This window comes from Penaeus monodon, chromosome 5 (genome assembly GCF_015228065.2).
Source record: "Penaeus monodon isolate SGIC_2016 chromosome 5, NSTDA_Pmon_1, whole genome shotgun sequence".
Lineage (NCBI taxonomy): Eukaryota > Metazoa > Arthropoda > Malacostraca > Decapoda > Penaeidae > Penaeus > Penaeus monodon.
In genome coordinates, this window is record NC_051390.1 from 51,918,810 (window position 1) to 51,932,000 (window position 13,191).

Sequence of the window (13,191 nt, forward strand, 5' to 3'; positions counted from 1 at the left end):
AAGAAGAAGAAGAAGAAGAAGAAGAAGAAGAAGAAGAAGAAGAAAGAGAGAGAGAGAGATAACTATGGCGAGGCACTGTCAGAGAGAAGACGCCCAAGCAAAAACCCGTCAGGGGGACACTGCCAGAGAAAAGACGTCAATGAGGAGGCACTGGCACGAGGAAATCACCCATGCCATAAGTATCTAAAAAAAAAACTTACGTGTGTCCCATAACAAACAGTGAGTATTATATAAACACAAAGGAGTAAACAATGCATCACACGAACTATTTCGTAAAACAAATCGAAAATAATAATCATTAAAACACCAACAAACCTTATATAGTACAAACAGGTCTTTCTGATACAAAGAGAAACAAAGAAATGCCACGAAAACGGGAAATTAAACAAATCAAAGACATTTCTTCAGAGGTACCAGAACGCAGAAAATGAAAATAAAAATAATAACAAACACCAACACGTCCCATAGTTTATAGTAATGTGCATTATTATTGAAGTCAAACCACAACAAAACAATAGTTTCAAAGGAGACGTGGATGTCACAACACCAAGACGCAGGAATGGTGCGTTCACAGCCACAGCAATCCTCGGGAACACAGCATCCAAAAAAGGAGGGGGGAGGGGAGGGTGTAAACGCCCTCAACTCTATGAAATAACGAGGTTGAGGCTACGTGGGTCAACACCACACACCAAAAACAGGGTGGAAAGCAAAAAACGATCCCACACCCCCACACAGCAAAGAGTGGGTGGAGGGGGGTGGGCTGAACAGAGACACACGAGCACACAGCCTCACAGCAGCAATGACCTACCGTGGCGCCGGCACGGAAACTCAGCCTGGCTTTCCTGCCTCTCCACACGCTGCTGCACTCACCTGAAAACTAATTATCTATACATAGTGGCGGGCGTGTGCGACCCTCTCACTCACTCGCTTACACACACTTATACGTGCATACACACACATACATGGGCACTCGTATACGCATATAGCCATAGACTTTGCCACAGCGACATATAATGCAGACAGGTAGACAAACAGGTACATAAGCATGTGCATACACATGTACAAACATACACATACGCAAGCACACACATACACAAAATCGTACACGCGTGCACACGCCCATCGAATAACAGGAAAGAGAAGAAAAGAAAAGAATCAGAGGGGAAGGGCAAAAGGGGGCGGGTCAATGGGCGGAGTCATGGGTAGATTAACACATGACAAGGGAACACGGTAACGAAAATGACAGTGATCGCTTAAGTTATATGTAACAATGACAATAGCGTTACTTTGCGGGCGAATCCTGTTATGATTTCATGGGCAGGGAGGAGGGCCGGAGGGGGGGGGGGTGAAAGAAGGAGGGGGAGGGGGTCGTTTTCCCGTCTATCACATCGAACTACACACATACAAAAAAAAAAAAAAAAAAAAAAAAAATCCTATGTGAAAAGAGATGAACAAATATTTTTTATAAAAGAGAAAATGAAGAAAAGGCTAAACGCATAACCCAAAAAGAAAAAGAAAAAATGACGACGACCACTTTCCCCTCCCTCTTGCAGGCCAATTAACATCGGCCTCTTCCTCTTCCTCTTCCACAAAGCGCTGCTGCAATATAAGAGAGGAGAGGGGGCGGGGGAGGAAGGGAGGGGCGGAGGATGCCTTGACCGTCCGGGGGGGGGGGCCACAAGACAAGACTGACCTGAGGAGGAAGACGGCGAGTCAAGGACGCCGTCGGGGATGGAGTTGGTGGTGGAGGCCGTGGCGGAGGCGAGCGCCATGGTGGAGGCACAGGTGGAGGAGATGGAGGGGCAGGGGGAGGCTGGGGCGGGGAGGGGGCTGGTGCTGGAGGCGGTCGCGAGCGCGAGCGTTGGGGTGGGCGTGGGCGGCGGGTGGAAAGGGCAGGAGGGCGAGCCGGGGCCGCCGCCGTGGACACTGAAGGGGGCGCTCTCGCACGCGGCGTGCACGCCCACGGCGTCCTCGTAAGACGTGCTAGTAGGTGTGGGCGGGGGGTAGGGGAAAGCGGGCGGCGGGAGAGCTAGCGTGGGCGTGGGCGGAGGTGGCACTGAGAGGTGGAAGGTGGCCACGGGAACAGCCAGCTCGCTTTTGTTCAGAATAGCCGCCGCCCGCAGCTGCAGGGCGAGCGTCCGCGCCTCCTCCGCGCTCGCGGGAGGAACGGGCGTGCCGTGATGGTGGAGGGTGGGCGGCGGGTGGTCTCGTGCGGCGCAGAGAGCGCAGGTGTGGTACGCGTCGGGCGGGGGCGCGTGCGGGCACAAGGGCGGCGGCGGCACGCTGTAGGTCACGGTTGGGCCCTGCGTGGACATGGCGTTGCAGGTTACACCGCCAGTGTTCATGTGGGCGGTCTCAGCGTACAGCGGGTGGTGGGCGTAATGGGCGGGCGTGCAGGCGCCGTGCAAAGCAACCGCGTTGACGCCCCAGGCCCTCCCACCGCCCTCCCCCGTGGCCACCTGCTCACTCATGCCCGCCCGCACTCGCGCAACGACAACAGGGGGCTGGCGGCGACAACGACAACAACAGCACAGAAACAACAGCTACAAATTCGCACCAACCCTGACTCGCTCTTCGGGTTATCTAGGTGTCCGACCGCTTGGCACTGCGACGAGCACTCCACCCGCAGGCGTTGCGGGCACTAGCACTGTAGGGCTCACTCGCACTCTGAGCCTCCTCGTCACTGAACTCCCATGGCACTCGTTGGCACTGCGGGAATGCACTCTCAGAGGTGGCCCTGTCAGCAGGGTATCCTGTCGTACTCAGGCTCTGGCGGCGTTCGTGGCACTCCGGCTTCAAGCGAAAAAAACGGAGGTTCTCGGTGCCTCTGGCTCCTAGCACGTCCCAGCGCTCGGAGCGGAAGGTATGCGGCGGCAATCGCTGCGACCGCGTCCTCCTGAGCTTCGTGGCGACGCCCGCTGTAGTACGGTCTGTGAGCGGATTGGGTGCGGTCGCATCAAATGGGCCAGCGCGTCGAGGGCGCGGGCCGTGGCACTGCCCTGAAGGCGCTGCGAGGGCCGTCGCGGCCCTCTCGCTTCAATATAAACCCCCGTTGTGGTTTCCCAGGGCGTGCGGTACTCCGGCCGCAGGCGATGAGGCTACGGCGGCCCACGACGGTCGTGTGCGGCCGAGCTGGGTGGTTGGGCGGGTGGGCAAGTGGGCGGGAGGGAGAGGTTCGTGGATGGGAGGCTAAGGGAGTGAATGGACGAGAGAAGCGAGTGAGTGAAAGAGGTGAGGGAGAGGACTAGCGAGAGCAGCGAAGGTGGTCGAGTAACTGATCAAGCGCCCCTTGCACTCCACCCTCTTGTACCCTCCCATACCCGCGCCCTAGCGTGCCCCTTCCCCTCCCCTTCCCCTCCCTCCCGTCCCGTGCTTTCTCGCCGACAAGCTCGAAAGCGGCATGCATTTTCCGCTTCCATCTACCCTATGCCCTCTTGAACGACTGTCCTCTGCCCCATTTACCGTCCTGTGTCCCCTTTCTGCCTAGTGAGGCGCTCTTCCCCTCTCCCTTTGCAACTTCCCTGACCCACGCCTACCTGAGCGCGCGCCCGCTGCCACTGAGGCATCCACAGGTAGGTTAGATCATTAATACGGCCTTCCCCCGTACCTCCATCCCGTGCCCCTGCCCCTTCCTGCCCTCCCTCCCTCCCTCCTACTTCTCATAACCACCAGAGGCCTTTGGTTGGCACAATGCCATTAGCCTCCATCTATAACTATCTCCGAGCCGATGCCATCTGCACCGCTGCCCATCCCATCATCTCTCTCTCTCTCTCTCTCTCTCTCTCTCTCTCTCTCTCTCTCTCTCTCTCTCTCTCTCTCTCTCTCTCTCTCTCTCTCTCTCTCCCTTCCTCTTGGTTACCCCTCGCCCTCCCTCCTGCATCCCGGAGTCGTGCCACCTCCCCCTCTCTCCCTGCGCCTGACGCCCCCCCCCCCTCCCCAAGCAACCCAATCACCCATCCAATTATATCAACCGATGCCATGCCCGCGACCCCATCAATCTCCCACCATCTTGGCACTGAAAGCAAGCACGAGACACGCTTCCCAGTCGCCGCCCACCACCTCCTCCCAACCACCCTTACCCGTGACCGTAGCGAGTGCTTTCAGGCGCCGCCATTGAGGCATCCCGAGCTTGCGGAATGGCGCTGTGCACGCTGGCACGCAGGCCGCCGGGGGGGAGGGGGGTGAATAAAGGCGCGTGGGGGACGACGCGGGAAGGGGGAAGGGCTGATATAAATAGAAGTCAATTTGAAAAATGTGTGCATACAAACACGCACCTAAAAGTCACGTAAATACTTAAATACAAATATACATATGTGTAAGGAAGGGCGAGAAGCGCTATGCCGCAAAGGGCGCCCCTCAGTCCGTGACGGGCGTGGCAGGTGAGCCGGTAAGGCCAAACGGGCGTCGACAAACATTAAAACATTTAGGTATCACCGCTCCCCATAAGGCATTTAAGGGAGGGGGCTCTAAATGTGTGTGTATGTGTGTATGTGTGTGTGTGTGTGTGTGTGTGTGTGTGTGTGTGTGTGTGTGTGTGTGTGTGTGTGTGTGTGTGTGTGTGTGTGTGTGTGTGTCTGCGTGCATGTTCGTGCGTGCATGTACGTGCGTGTCCATTCCTTTCTCGAAGTGTGCACATGAATTAATTCGTCCCTTCGCTCGTCTGTTCGAGTTCGCTGGCTGGGTCGCCGTCAGCTGAGGCGGGACAGCTGATAGCCGCACGTCAGCCGAGCCTCTTGACACGCTCAATGGCCTGAGTCATTGCAATAACACAGCCATCACGGGCCTTTCAGACGCTCTAGGCAATCTGCAACACACACCGATACATGACAGAAAGAGAGGGAAAGAAAGGCGGAGCGGGATGGGAAAATTAAAAAGGGGGCGAGAACCGCAGTGAGACAGGATAAATGAAAATGGAGGAAGAGAGGAATGGAGTGAGATAGAGGAAATGAGGGCTGGAAGGGAGACGCACGCGAAAGAGGAGGAAACACACACCCACACCAACAAACACACACACACACACACACACACACACACACACACACACACACACACACACACACACACACACACACACACACACATATATATATATATATATATATATATATATATAAACACATGTGTGTGTGTGTGTGTGTGTGTGTGTGTGTGTGTGTGTGTGTGTGTGTGTGTGTGTGTGTGTGTGTGTGTGTGTGTGTTAGAGAGAGAGAGAGAGAGAGAGAGAGAGAGGAGAGAGAGAGAGAGAGAGAGAGAGAGAGAGAGAGAGAGAGAGGAGAGAGAGAAGAGAGAGAGAGAGAGGGGGGGGGGGCTGGGGGGGATGACCAACAGGAAATAAAGAGAAGAAAGAGAAAAACCAGTTCGCCCAGAGTACATAGGCTTCCTCTTCCTGCTGCTCCTGTCACCACGTGGTAATGTTTATAAACAACTATGACGTCACACGGCACAACGTTCCCCAGCACAATACCTTCTGTAAGCTCCCGTCACCTCCCCCATCCCTTCTTTCCCTCCCCCCTCTCCCCTTCGCAACTTGGAGAGAGGAGAGAGGGGGGAGCGGGGAAGGCGTGAGGAGAGAACGAACACATGGAGAGTACCTACCCCAAACGCTCGTTCCTCACAGACCGGATGGAGAGAGGGGGGAGGGATGGGCGAGGGGGAGAGCGAGGAAGGGAGGGAGAGAGCGAGGAAGGGAGGGAGGGAGCGATGGAAGAAGGGAGGGAAGGGCGAAAGAGGGAGGGAGGCAGGAAGGGGCGAGGGCGGGAGTGGGCGGGAGTGGTACGTGTGTGATGTGGGCGCAGGGAACCAGTACCGGCAAAGCTGATGAAGAGCAGCAACAGCCGGCGCGGCCAGGTACACGCACGCAATGTAAACAAACCAGGTAAACAGTATACAACCGCCTCACACGTTTTCGATGGAGGCCGAGACAGATGGGGTGAAAGGGTAAACGATTATGAAGGGCGGACAGGGGGAGGTAGAGAGAAAACCGAGAGTAATAGAGAAAACAGAGAGGAAGAGAGAGCGGGAGAGAGACAGACAGATAGATAGACAGATAGATAAGGGGGAGGGGGGAGGGGAGAGAGAGGAGAGGAGAGAGAGAGAGGAGGGGGAGGGAGAGAAGGAGGAGGAGAAAGAGTGAGAGGAACGAAAGGGAGGGAAAAGGAGAAAATGGGAGGAATGAATGACTATGCAACATGCAAAAAGGGGGGGGGGAAGTAAGAGGGGACAAAAGTACACAGTAACAACAGATACGGGGAGACTCGAAAGACGCGATCACACATCGGGAGACAAAACTACATCAACATAATATATAAAATGAACCTTGACCATCGACCATAAAAGAAAACGTAAATCGGAGACCGTAACAGGAAAGAAAAAAAAATCAAAATAACAACGACAAAGAGAACACCTCCCTTACCTCTACCTGTAATCCATAACAAACGGCAAACAAACAAACGCACGATCGACTGAAGTTTGTGTACGTACCTGCAAAGAAACAGAAAACAATTATATATAATGTAATCAATTAAATCATGGCTGTTTTAACTTTATCATCACTGAATCATCGTTATTATCTTCAATCAAACTGAAAAAAACGACAAATATATGACGGTGCAACCATTACCTATCTAATATAATTAAAACACCATAATCAAATTCTTATGTAATCATCATCAAATCAGTATAAATACCTAAAAAATATACAGAAAGACATACAGTAAAACCAGATTCGCACAATAATAAAACAGAAAACTAAAACGATTTCCTTTCCACCCGTAATCCTCGTTCTGAAGCCAGCCAATCACGGCACACCGAGGCAATGACGTCACTAACCACATTAACCAATAGGAGTGTTTAATGGCATAATGGCCTCTGATTTGACGGTGATTTTAAGGCCCCGTGACTTTAATAAAAGACAAGGGTCATTAGGCCTACGACGTAACAGGGGGGGGGACTGGGAATCAGCGTAAATGGGTGAAAATATACTAATCTAAATTACAACCGAGATATCAGATATAACAAAAGTAGTAATAACAACTGAAGAAAACGAAGAAGAAGAAGAGGAAGAAGTAGAAGTAAAAGAAGAAGAAGAAGAAGAAGAAGAGGACGAAGACGAAGACGGCGAAATAGGAAAAAAAAGAAAAATAAATCTCCCTCAAATCAGATCTTATATTCATATCTGTCGGAATTATTTCTAAACCCCCATAAAATTTTTGGCAGAAGGTCGCACTCTTTGGATGCAACGTAACATGCGGCGTATGGAGGAGGAGGAGGAGGAGGAGGAGGAGGAGGTGGAAGAGGGGAGGAGAGGTGGAAGAGGAGGAGGAGGAGGTGGAAGAGGAGGATGAGGAGGTGGAAGAGGAGGAGGTGGAAGAGGAGGAGGTGGAAGAGGAGGAGGAAGAGGTGGTGGTGGAAGAAGAGCAGGAGGAGGAGGTGGAAGAAGAGCAGGAGGAGGAGGTGGAAGAAGAGGAGGAGGAGGAGGAGGTGGAAGAGGAGGAGAGAGAGAAAACGGTGGACAGACAAACATACACTTGAAAGTTACTCCTTTTTTTCATTACCACCATCAACATTAACAATTTTTTTATAAACATTCTTCATCAACTTCACAATCGGTAGCATAATGATAAAATAACAACAAGAATAGCTAGTAATAAAAACATAATAATAAGAATGATTTTCCGCCATCCGCCCCCTTTTTCCTTCGATCCGGGGCGGAGGGGAACTCGGTCATCAGGTCCACACACTCAAGCCACCCCCCACCCCCACCCCCCCCCCTCTCTCTCTCTCTCTCTCTCTCTCTCTCTCTCTCTCTCTCTCTCTCTCTCTCTCTCTCTCTCTCTCTCTCTCTCTCTCTCTCTCTCTCTCTCATAGAAGGGGAAGCAACAAGGGCGAAGTGAGACCATTATTAGAGAAAAAAAATAGTAATAACATTAACCTAACCAATCTACACATAACATGAACAGCATTACTTTGGTGACAGTGGACGTGGTAGCGGCAATGATGGTAAACGTATTAGCAGCAATCGCAGCAGCATTCACACTAAGATTTGCAGCTGTAGCCGTAGTGTGGGTAGTAGTTTTAGTAGAAATAATAGTAGTAATAGTAGTAGTAGTAGCAATAACAATAACAGTAGTAATAGAAGTAGTAGTAGTAGTAATAGTAATAATAATAGTAAAAGTAATAATAATGTCAGTAGTAGTAATAATAATAATAGTAATAATATTAGTAATAATAATAACAGTAATAATCATAATAATCAATAACTAATAATAATAATTAATAATAATAATAGTAATAATAATAGTAGTAGCAGTAGTAATAGTAGTAATAACAAGAATAATAATGATAACAATGACAATAATTGTAAAGGTAATGGTAGTGGTGGTGGTTAGCAGCAGCAGCAGTAATAGTAATAGCAGCATCGACGGAAACAATGTCCCAAGAGAGCCCGAGAGGAAACCGAGGCGTGCCAGCGATCGCCGCTGATGAAGCCGTGACTCCCCCGCCCGCTCGCGTGCACGATGGCACTGTGCCAGGGATGCCGAAAGCACACAAAGCACCGGCTCCTTCGACAGAATCCTGCATCCCTTGTCCTCCCCCCCCCTTTCTCTTTCTCTCTCTCACTCTCTCTCGGTCTCTCTCTCTCGCTCTCGCTCTCGCTCTCGCTCTCGCTCTCGCTCTCGCCCTCGCTCTCTCTCGCTCGCTAGCTCGCTCGCTCTCTCTCGTTCGCTAGCTCTCTCGCTCTCTCAATATTATCTTCGTTGTGCAAGTCACCCTATATTTGTGAACGATTTTTTTGTTCTTTTTAAGAATATGCGAAAGTGTCATAGCAGAGGGAGAGAGGGAGGGAACTGGAGGAGGAGGAGGGTGGACTGGGATGCGTATTATTATTAGTATTAGTATTAGAAGCAGCAGCAGTAGTAGAAATAGTAATAGTAATAGTAATAGTTACAGTAGATGTAGTAGTAATATTATTATTATTATTATTATTATTATTAGTAGTAGTAGTAGTAGTAGTAGTAACAGGAAGAAGAGGAAGAGGAAGAAGAAGAAGAAGAAGAAGAAGAAGAAGAAGAAGAAGAAGAAGAAGAAGAAGAAGAAGAAGAAGAAGAGACGGATGAAGAGAACCAGGAGAATGAGAAAGAAGAAGAAAAAGAAGAAGGCTAAAAAGAAATAAAATGTCCAAGATATAAAATCACGGCCGCCCCGAACACTAGTGCTAACCCACAGAGATTCCGAGAGGAGGAGGAGGAGGAGGAGGAGGAGAAGGAGGAGGAGGAGGAGGAGGAAGCGTTTCACTCCTTCCCACCGCCACAACTGCCGCCGCCATCTCCACCTTTCCTCTTCTGCCTTCTCTACCTTATCTTACTTCTCTTGCTCCTCTTCTCTTGTTTTCTTCCTCCATCCTCTCCCTCTTCCTCCCCCTCACTCCCCCCTCATCCCTCCCCCTCCCCCTCACTCCCCCTCCTCCTTACTCCCTCCATCCCTCCCCCTCCCTCCCACCTCCTCCATCCCTCCCCCCCTCCTCCATCCCTCCCCCTCCCCTTCCACTCTCCTCCATCCCCCCTCCTCCATCCCTCCCCCTCCTCCATCCTTCCCCCTCCTCCTTACTCCCCCCTCCTCTATCCGGGCAACAGGTGTGCCGTCAGGGACCCCCGCACCTGAGGGAGGGGCGGGAGGGGCTGGGACAGGGGGAGGGGAAAGGTGGAGAGATGGAGAAGGATAGAAGAGAGAAATAGAGGCAAAGGGAAAAACAAAGGAGAGAATGGGGAGAAGAAAGAAGGAGAGGGAAAGGGGAGAAGAAAGGAGAGGGAAGGGAAAGAAGAGTGAAGGAGACGGAAAGCTGAATATGGGAAGACGAGATAAGAAGGAAGGGGGGGGGGGAAAAAAAAGAGAAAAAGGGGAAGAAGAGAGAAGGAAGGAAAAGGTGAAAAGGGGAAGAACAACGAAGGGGAAGCAAGATTGACGAGAAGGAAGGAGAGTGAGAGAGAGAAGAAAAGAGAAAAAGCAAGAAGGGTGAGAGGAGGAGGAGGAGGAGGAGGAGGAGGAGGAGGAGGAGGAGGAGGAGGAGGAGGAGGAGAGAGAGAGGGAGAAGGGGGAGGAGGGATACGGAAAACTACACTTACTGAGGCAATTAATTACGAGATTTTGGGGGTTTGGGTTTTAGCGGCAATTATATGGTAGAGGGGAGGAAGGAAGGAGGGAGAGGAGGAAGGGGGGAGGAGGGAGGAAGGGAGGGAGGGGAGGAGAGGGAGAAATGAGGAGGAAGGAAGGTGGGAGGGATGAAAAAGGAAAGGAAGGGAGAGAGGGGGAGGGGGATAGGGAGGGAGAGAGGGAGGGAGGGGGAGGGAGAAAGGAGAGGGAGAGAGAGAGAGAGAGGAGAGAGAGAGAGAGAGAGAGAGAGAGAGAGAGAGAGAGAGAGAGAGAGAGAGAGAGAGAGAGAGAGAGAGAGAGAGAGAGAGAGAGAGAGAGGCGAGGAGGAGGGGCAGCCAAGTCAAACCAGAAGTTCTGCATTGCATCTCCGAGTCCTCTCCCCCCCCCCTCCAGCGCCCTTTGGCCTGTATCATGTCATCGCGTTTTTCGTCAACCTTGACATTCCTGTCGTAATCTTGGTTCATCATCGATGTCTTTTTCTTATGCTTCTTCGCACTCGCCAATCGCAAGCCATCAAGCACCTCGAAGGGAAGGACAAAGCCACGCGCACATAGATACGTTCAAACACACACACGCACGCGCTGACACTTGAGACACCTTGGATTGCGTAGATATTAATTTCGCAAGAGCCCTAAGTGGGCGATTTCATTAACAAAGAGACACAGCAACAGGTGCAGCATTAATTTAAGAAGAAAGTATAATCTAATTCTAGTTGCACACTATGGGCCCTCAAGCAACAGAAGACGATCGAGTCAGTAGCAGGAAATATCTATTACTACTATTACTTTTACTACTACTACTATTACTACTAGTATCACAACTACTACTACCATAACCATTATTACTACTACAACTACTACTATTACCTCTACTACTACTACTATTACGACTACCTCTACCATTACTACCACCACTACTACTACTAACGCTGCTACTATGACCTACTACTGCAATTAGTACCAAAACAAAATAATAATAATAATAATAATACCAAAATCCACGAATCTATAAAAAAAAAATAACATCACATTGCCGTCTCTTTGTTTCTTATCAGTACCTGAGTTGGATAAGGAGTCCAGCTCAGATACCACGAGATACAATACATACGGCCTCCCCCCCTCCCCCCCCCACACACACGGACGGACATAGACATCAACTCGCCTCTCCTTCAAATCGCTGTCTCGCCCCCTCGTTTGAGCATGAGGAAGTGTCAGCACGAGTATTCCCAAACGGCTCCCACATGCTGCCGATTTGTAAGAGGGCTCTGGGACCGAAATACATATTTATTAACCTCTTCGCACCAGGGCTGTGGCTCCGACCTCTACGTAAATCGAAAAAAATCCCCTTTTTAAACATATTGCACCTTATTTCCACCCGAGAGAATGAGAAATTATATCATTTTAATTTTGTCATAGTCCTATATGTATTTATAGAGCTATATTTTTTTTCGAGAATATACAATAAAAAGGCCACAATTGCATAGATTAATCATTTGACTCAAACCTTTTAAGGACATGGGGCTAAAAGGTATCCTGTATTTTTTTATGAAATCCATTTTATTATTATTATTATTATACCTAGGGATCGGAGTCGGATACACAAGAAACCAAGGGTCGGAGTCGGGTGTTTTGAGTACCGCCTTCACTACGTTGAATAATCGTCGCATATTATACAGAGAGAGAGAGAGCGAGAGAGAGAGAGAGAGAGAGAGAGAGAGAGAGAGAGAGAGAGAGAGAGAGAGAGAGAGAGAGAGAGAAAGGCGGCTTTAAAATATAACAGTCAACCACAACATTTTCCATCAGACTCATTTTCTATGAGTGTTTGCCCATATGAAAATCCCTTAATATCCTCTAAGACCCGTACGCGGATCCTGATCGCAGCCGAACTCTAATCAACTGGTTCCCGAGATATGGAATTACCGCCCACAAAACTTACCGTAAAATTCTATGAACTATTGGATAAGCCAGTCAAGAATGGATAAATACAAAATCTCCATTGCAAAGATGGTATTAATAATGAGGATGATATTGATGGTGCAGGATCATTTGTAAAAAAAAAAAACGTTTTCGTACAATGAGAAGGTTGTTACATAATGTTATGAATCTCTCCCCCTCCCCCTTGTCTTCATTTCCCTTTAACCCTTCAGGAGAGAAGAGAGAGAGGAGAGTAAAGGAGGGAGGGTGAGAGTACGAGAATGAAGGAATGAGAGAAGAGGGAAAAGAGGGGATAAAGTAGAGTGGGTTGTAGAGAGGGGCAAAGGGGACAGAAGGGGGGGGGACGGTAAGGAAAATAGCGGGAGAATAAGAGAATAAGAAAAAGGGAGAATAAGATGGGAGGAGAGAATAAGGGGAGAAAAGAAAAGATAAAAGGGGGAAGGAGGGAGAGGAGAAAAAAGGGGGAACGAGAAGGGAGTGGGAAGGGAGATGGAGGAGGAGGAGGAGGAGGAGGAGGAGGAGGAGGAGGAGGAGGAGGGGGGAGGGTGGAAGGCCGAAAACGACTCGCTAAAACAGCACTGGACAAACATTTTGGTGTGGGTGATTCGTGTTTGAGTGTGTGGGTGGTAGGTTCTCTCCCCCCATCCCCCGCCTAATGCCTAATGGGGAGGGGGGAGGGAAGGTGAGGGAGATAGAGGGTGAGAGGGTGAGGGAGGGAGGGAGGGAAGGAGAGAGAAAGAGAGATACTCCCGTGTAGCAGATGTTCACACCCGCGCAGGTGCGTGCTAATTATAGGCACTTGTGCTTGTTATCCGCTTCCCTACATAACCCTGCCCTTCTACCCTCCCCCCACCCATCTCCTCCCCTGTGACCTTCCCTTCAACGCCTCGGCAGATGATGAGTCCTCTCTCGCTCATTTTCTCACTCTATTTATAACTTCTCTCCTACTCTTTCCATACCTCTCCCACACACACAAACATGCAGACACAGACAGACAGGCACAAAAAGAGGAATAAACAAAACAAAGCAAAAAAACGCCAACCCAAAAAACCCCCCCCAAAAAAAAAACCCCCAACCCCTTCCCCCCCCCCCCCACCCCCCCCCTGGC

The 13,191-nt window shown here is 50.2% G+C and overlaps 1 protein-coding gene across 3 annotated transcripts in view; it reads right to left on the bottom strand.

Annotated features, from left to right (window-relative positions):
- LOC119573284 (heterogeneous nuclear ribonucleoprotein K-like) overlaps window positions 1–13,191 on the bottom strand; it is a 101,834-nt gene that overhangs the window by 71,465 nt on the left and 17,178 nt on the right. The window contains exon 2 of one of the 3 annotated variants that reach the window (XM_037920444.1): window positions 6,413–6,480. The exons of 1 other annotated variant lie outside the window; for it this stretch is intronic. In XM_037920444.1, coding sequence (XP_037776372.1) covers window positions 6,413–6,480 — 68 coding nt within the window. Of the gene's footprint in view, window positions 1–1,693; window positions 2,487–6,412; window positions 6,481–13,191 lie in introns of those variants that run through there. One more of the 3 variants, XM_037920443.1, reaches the window with a different exon arrangement.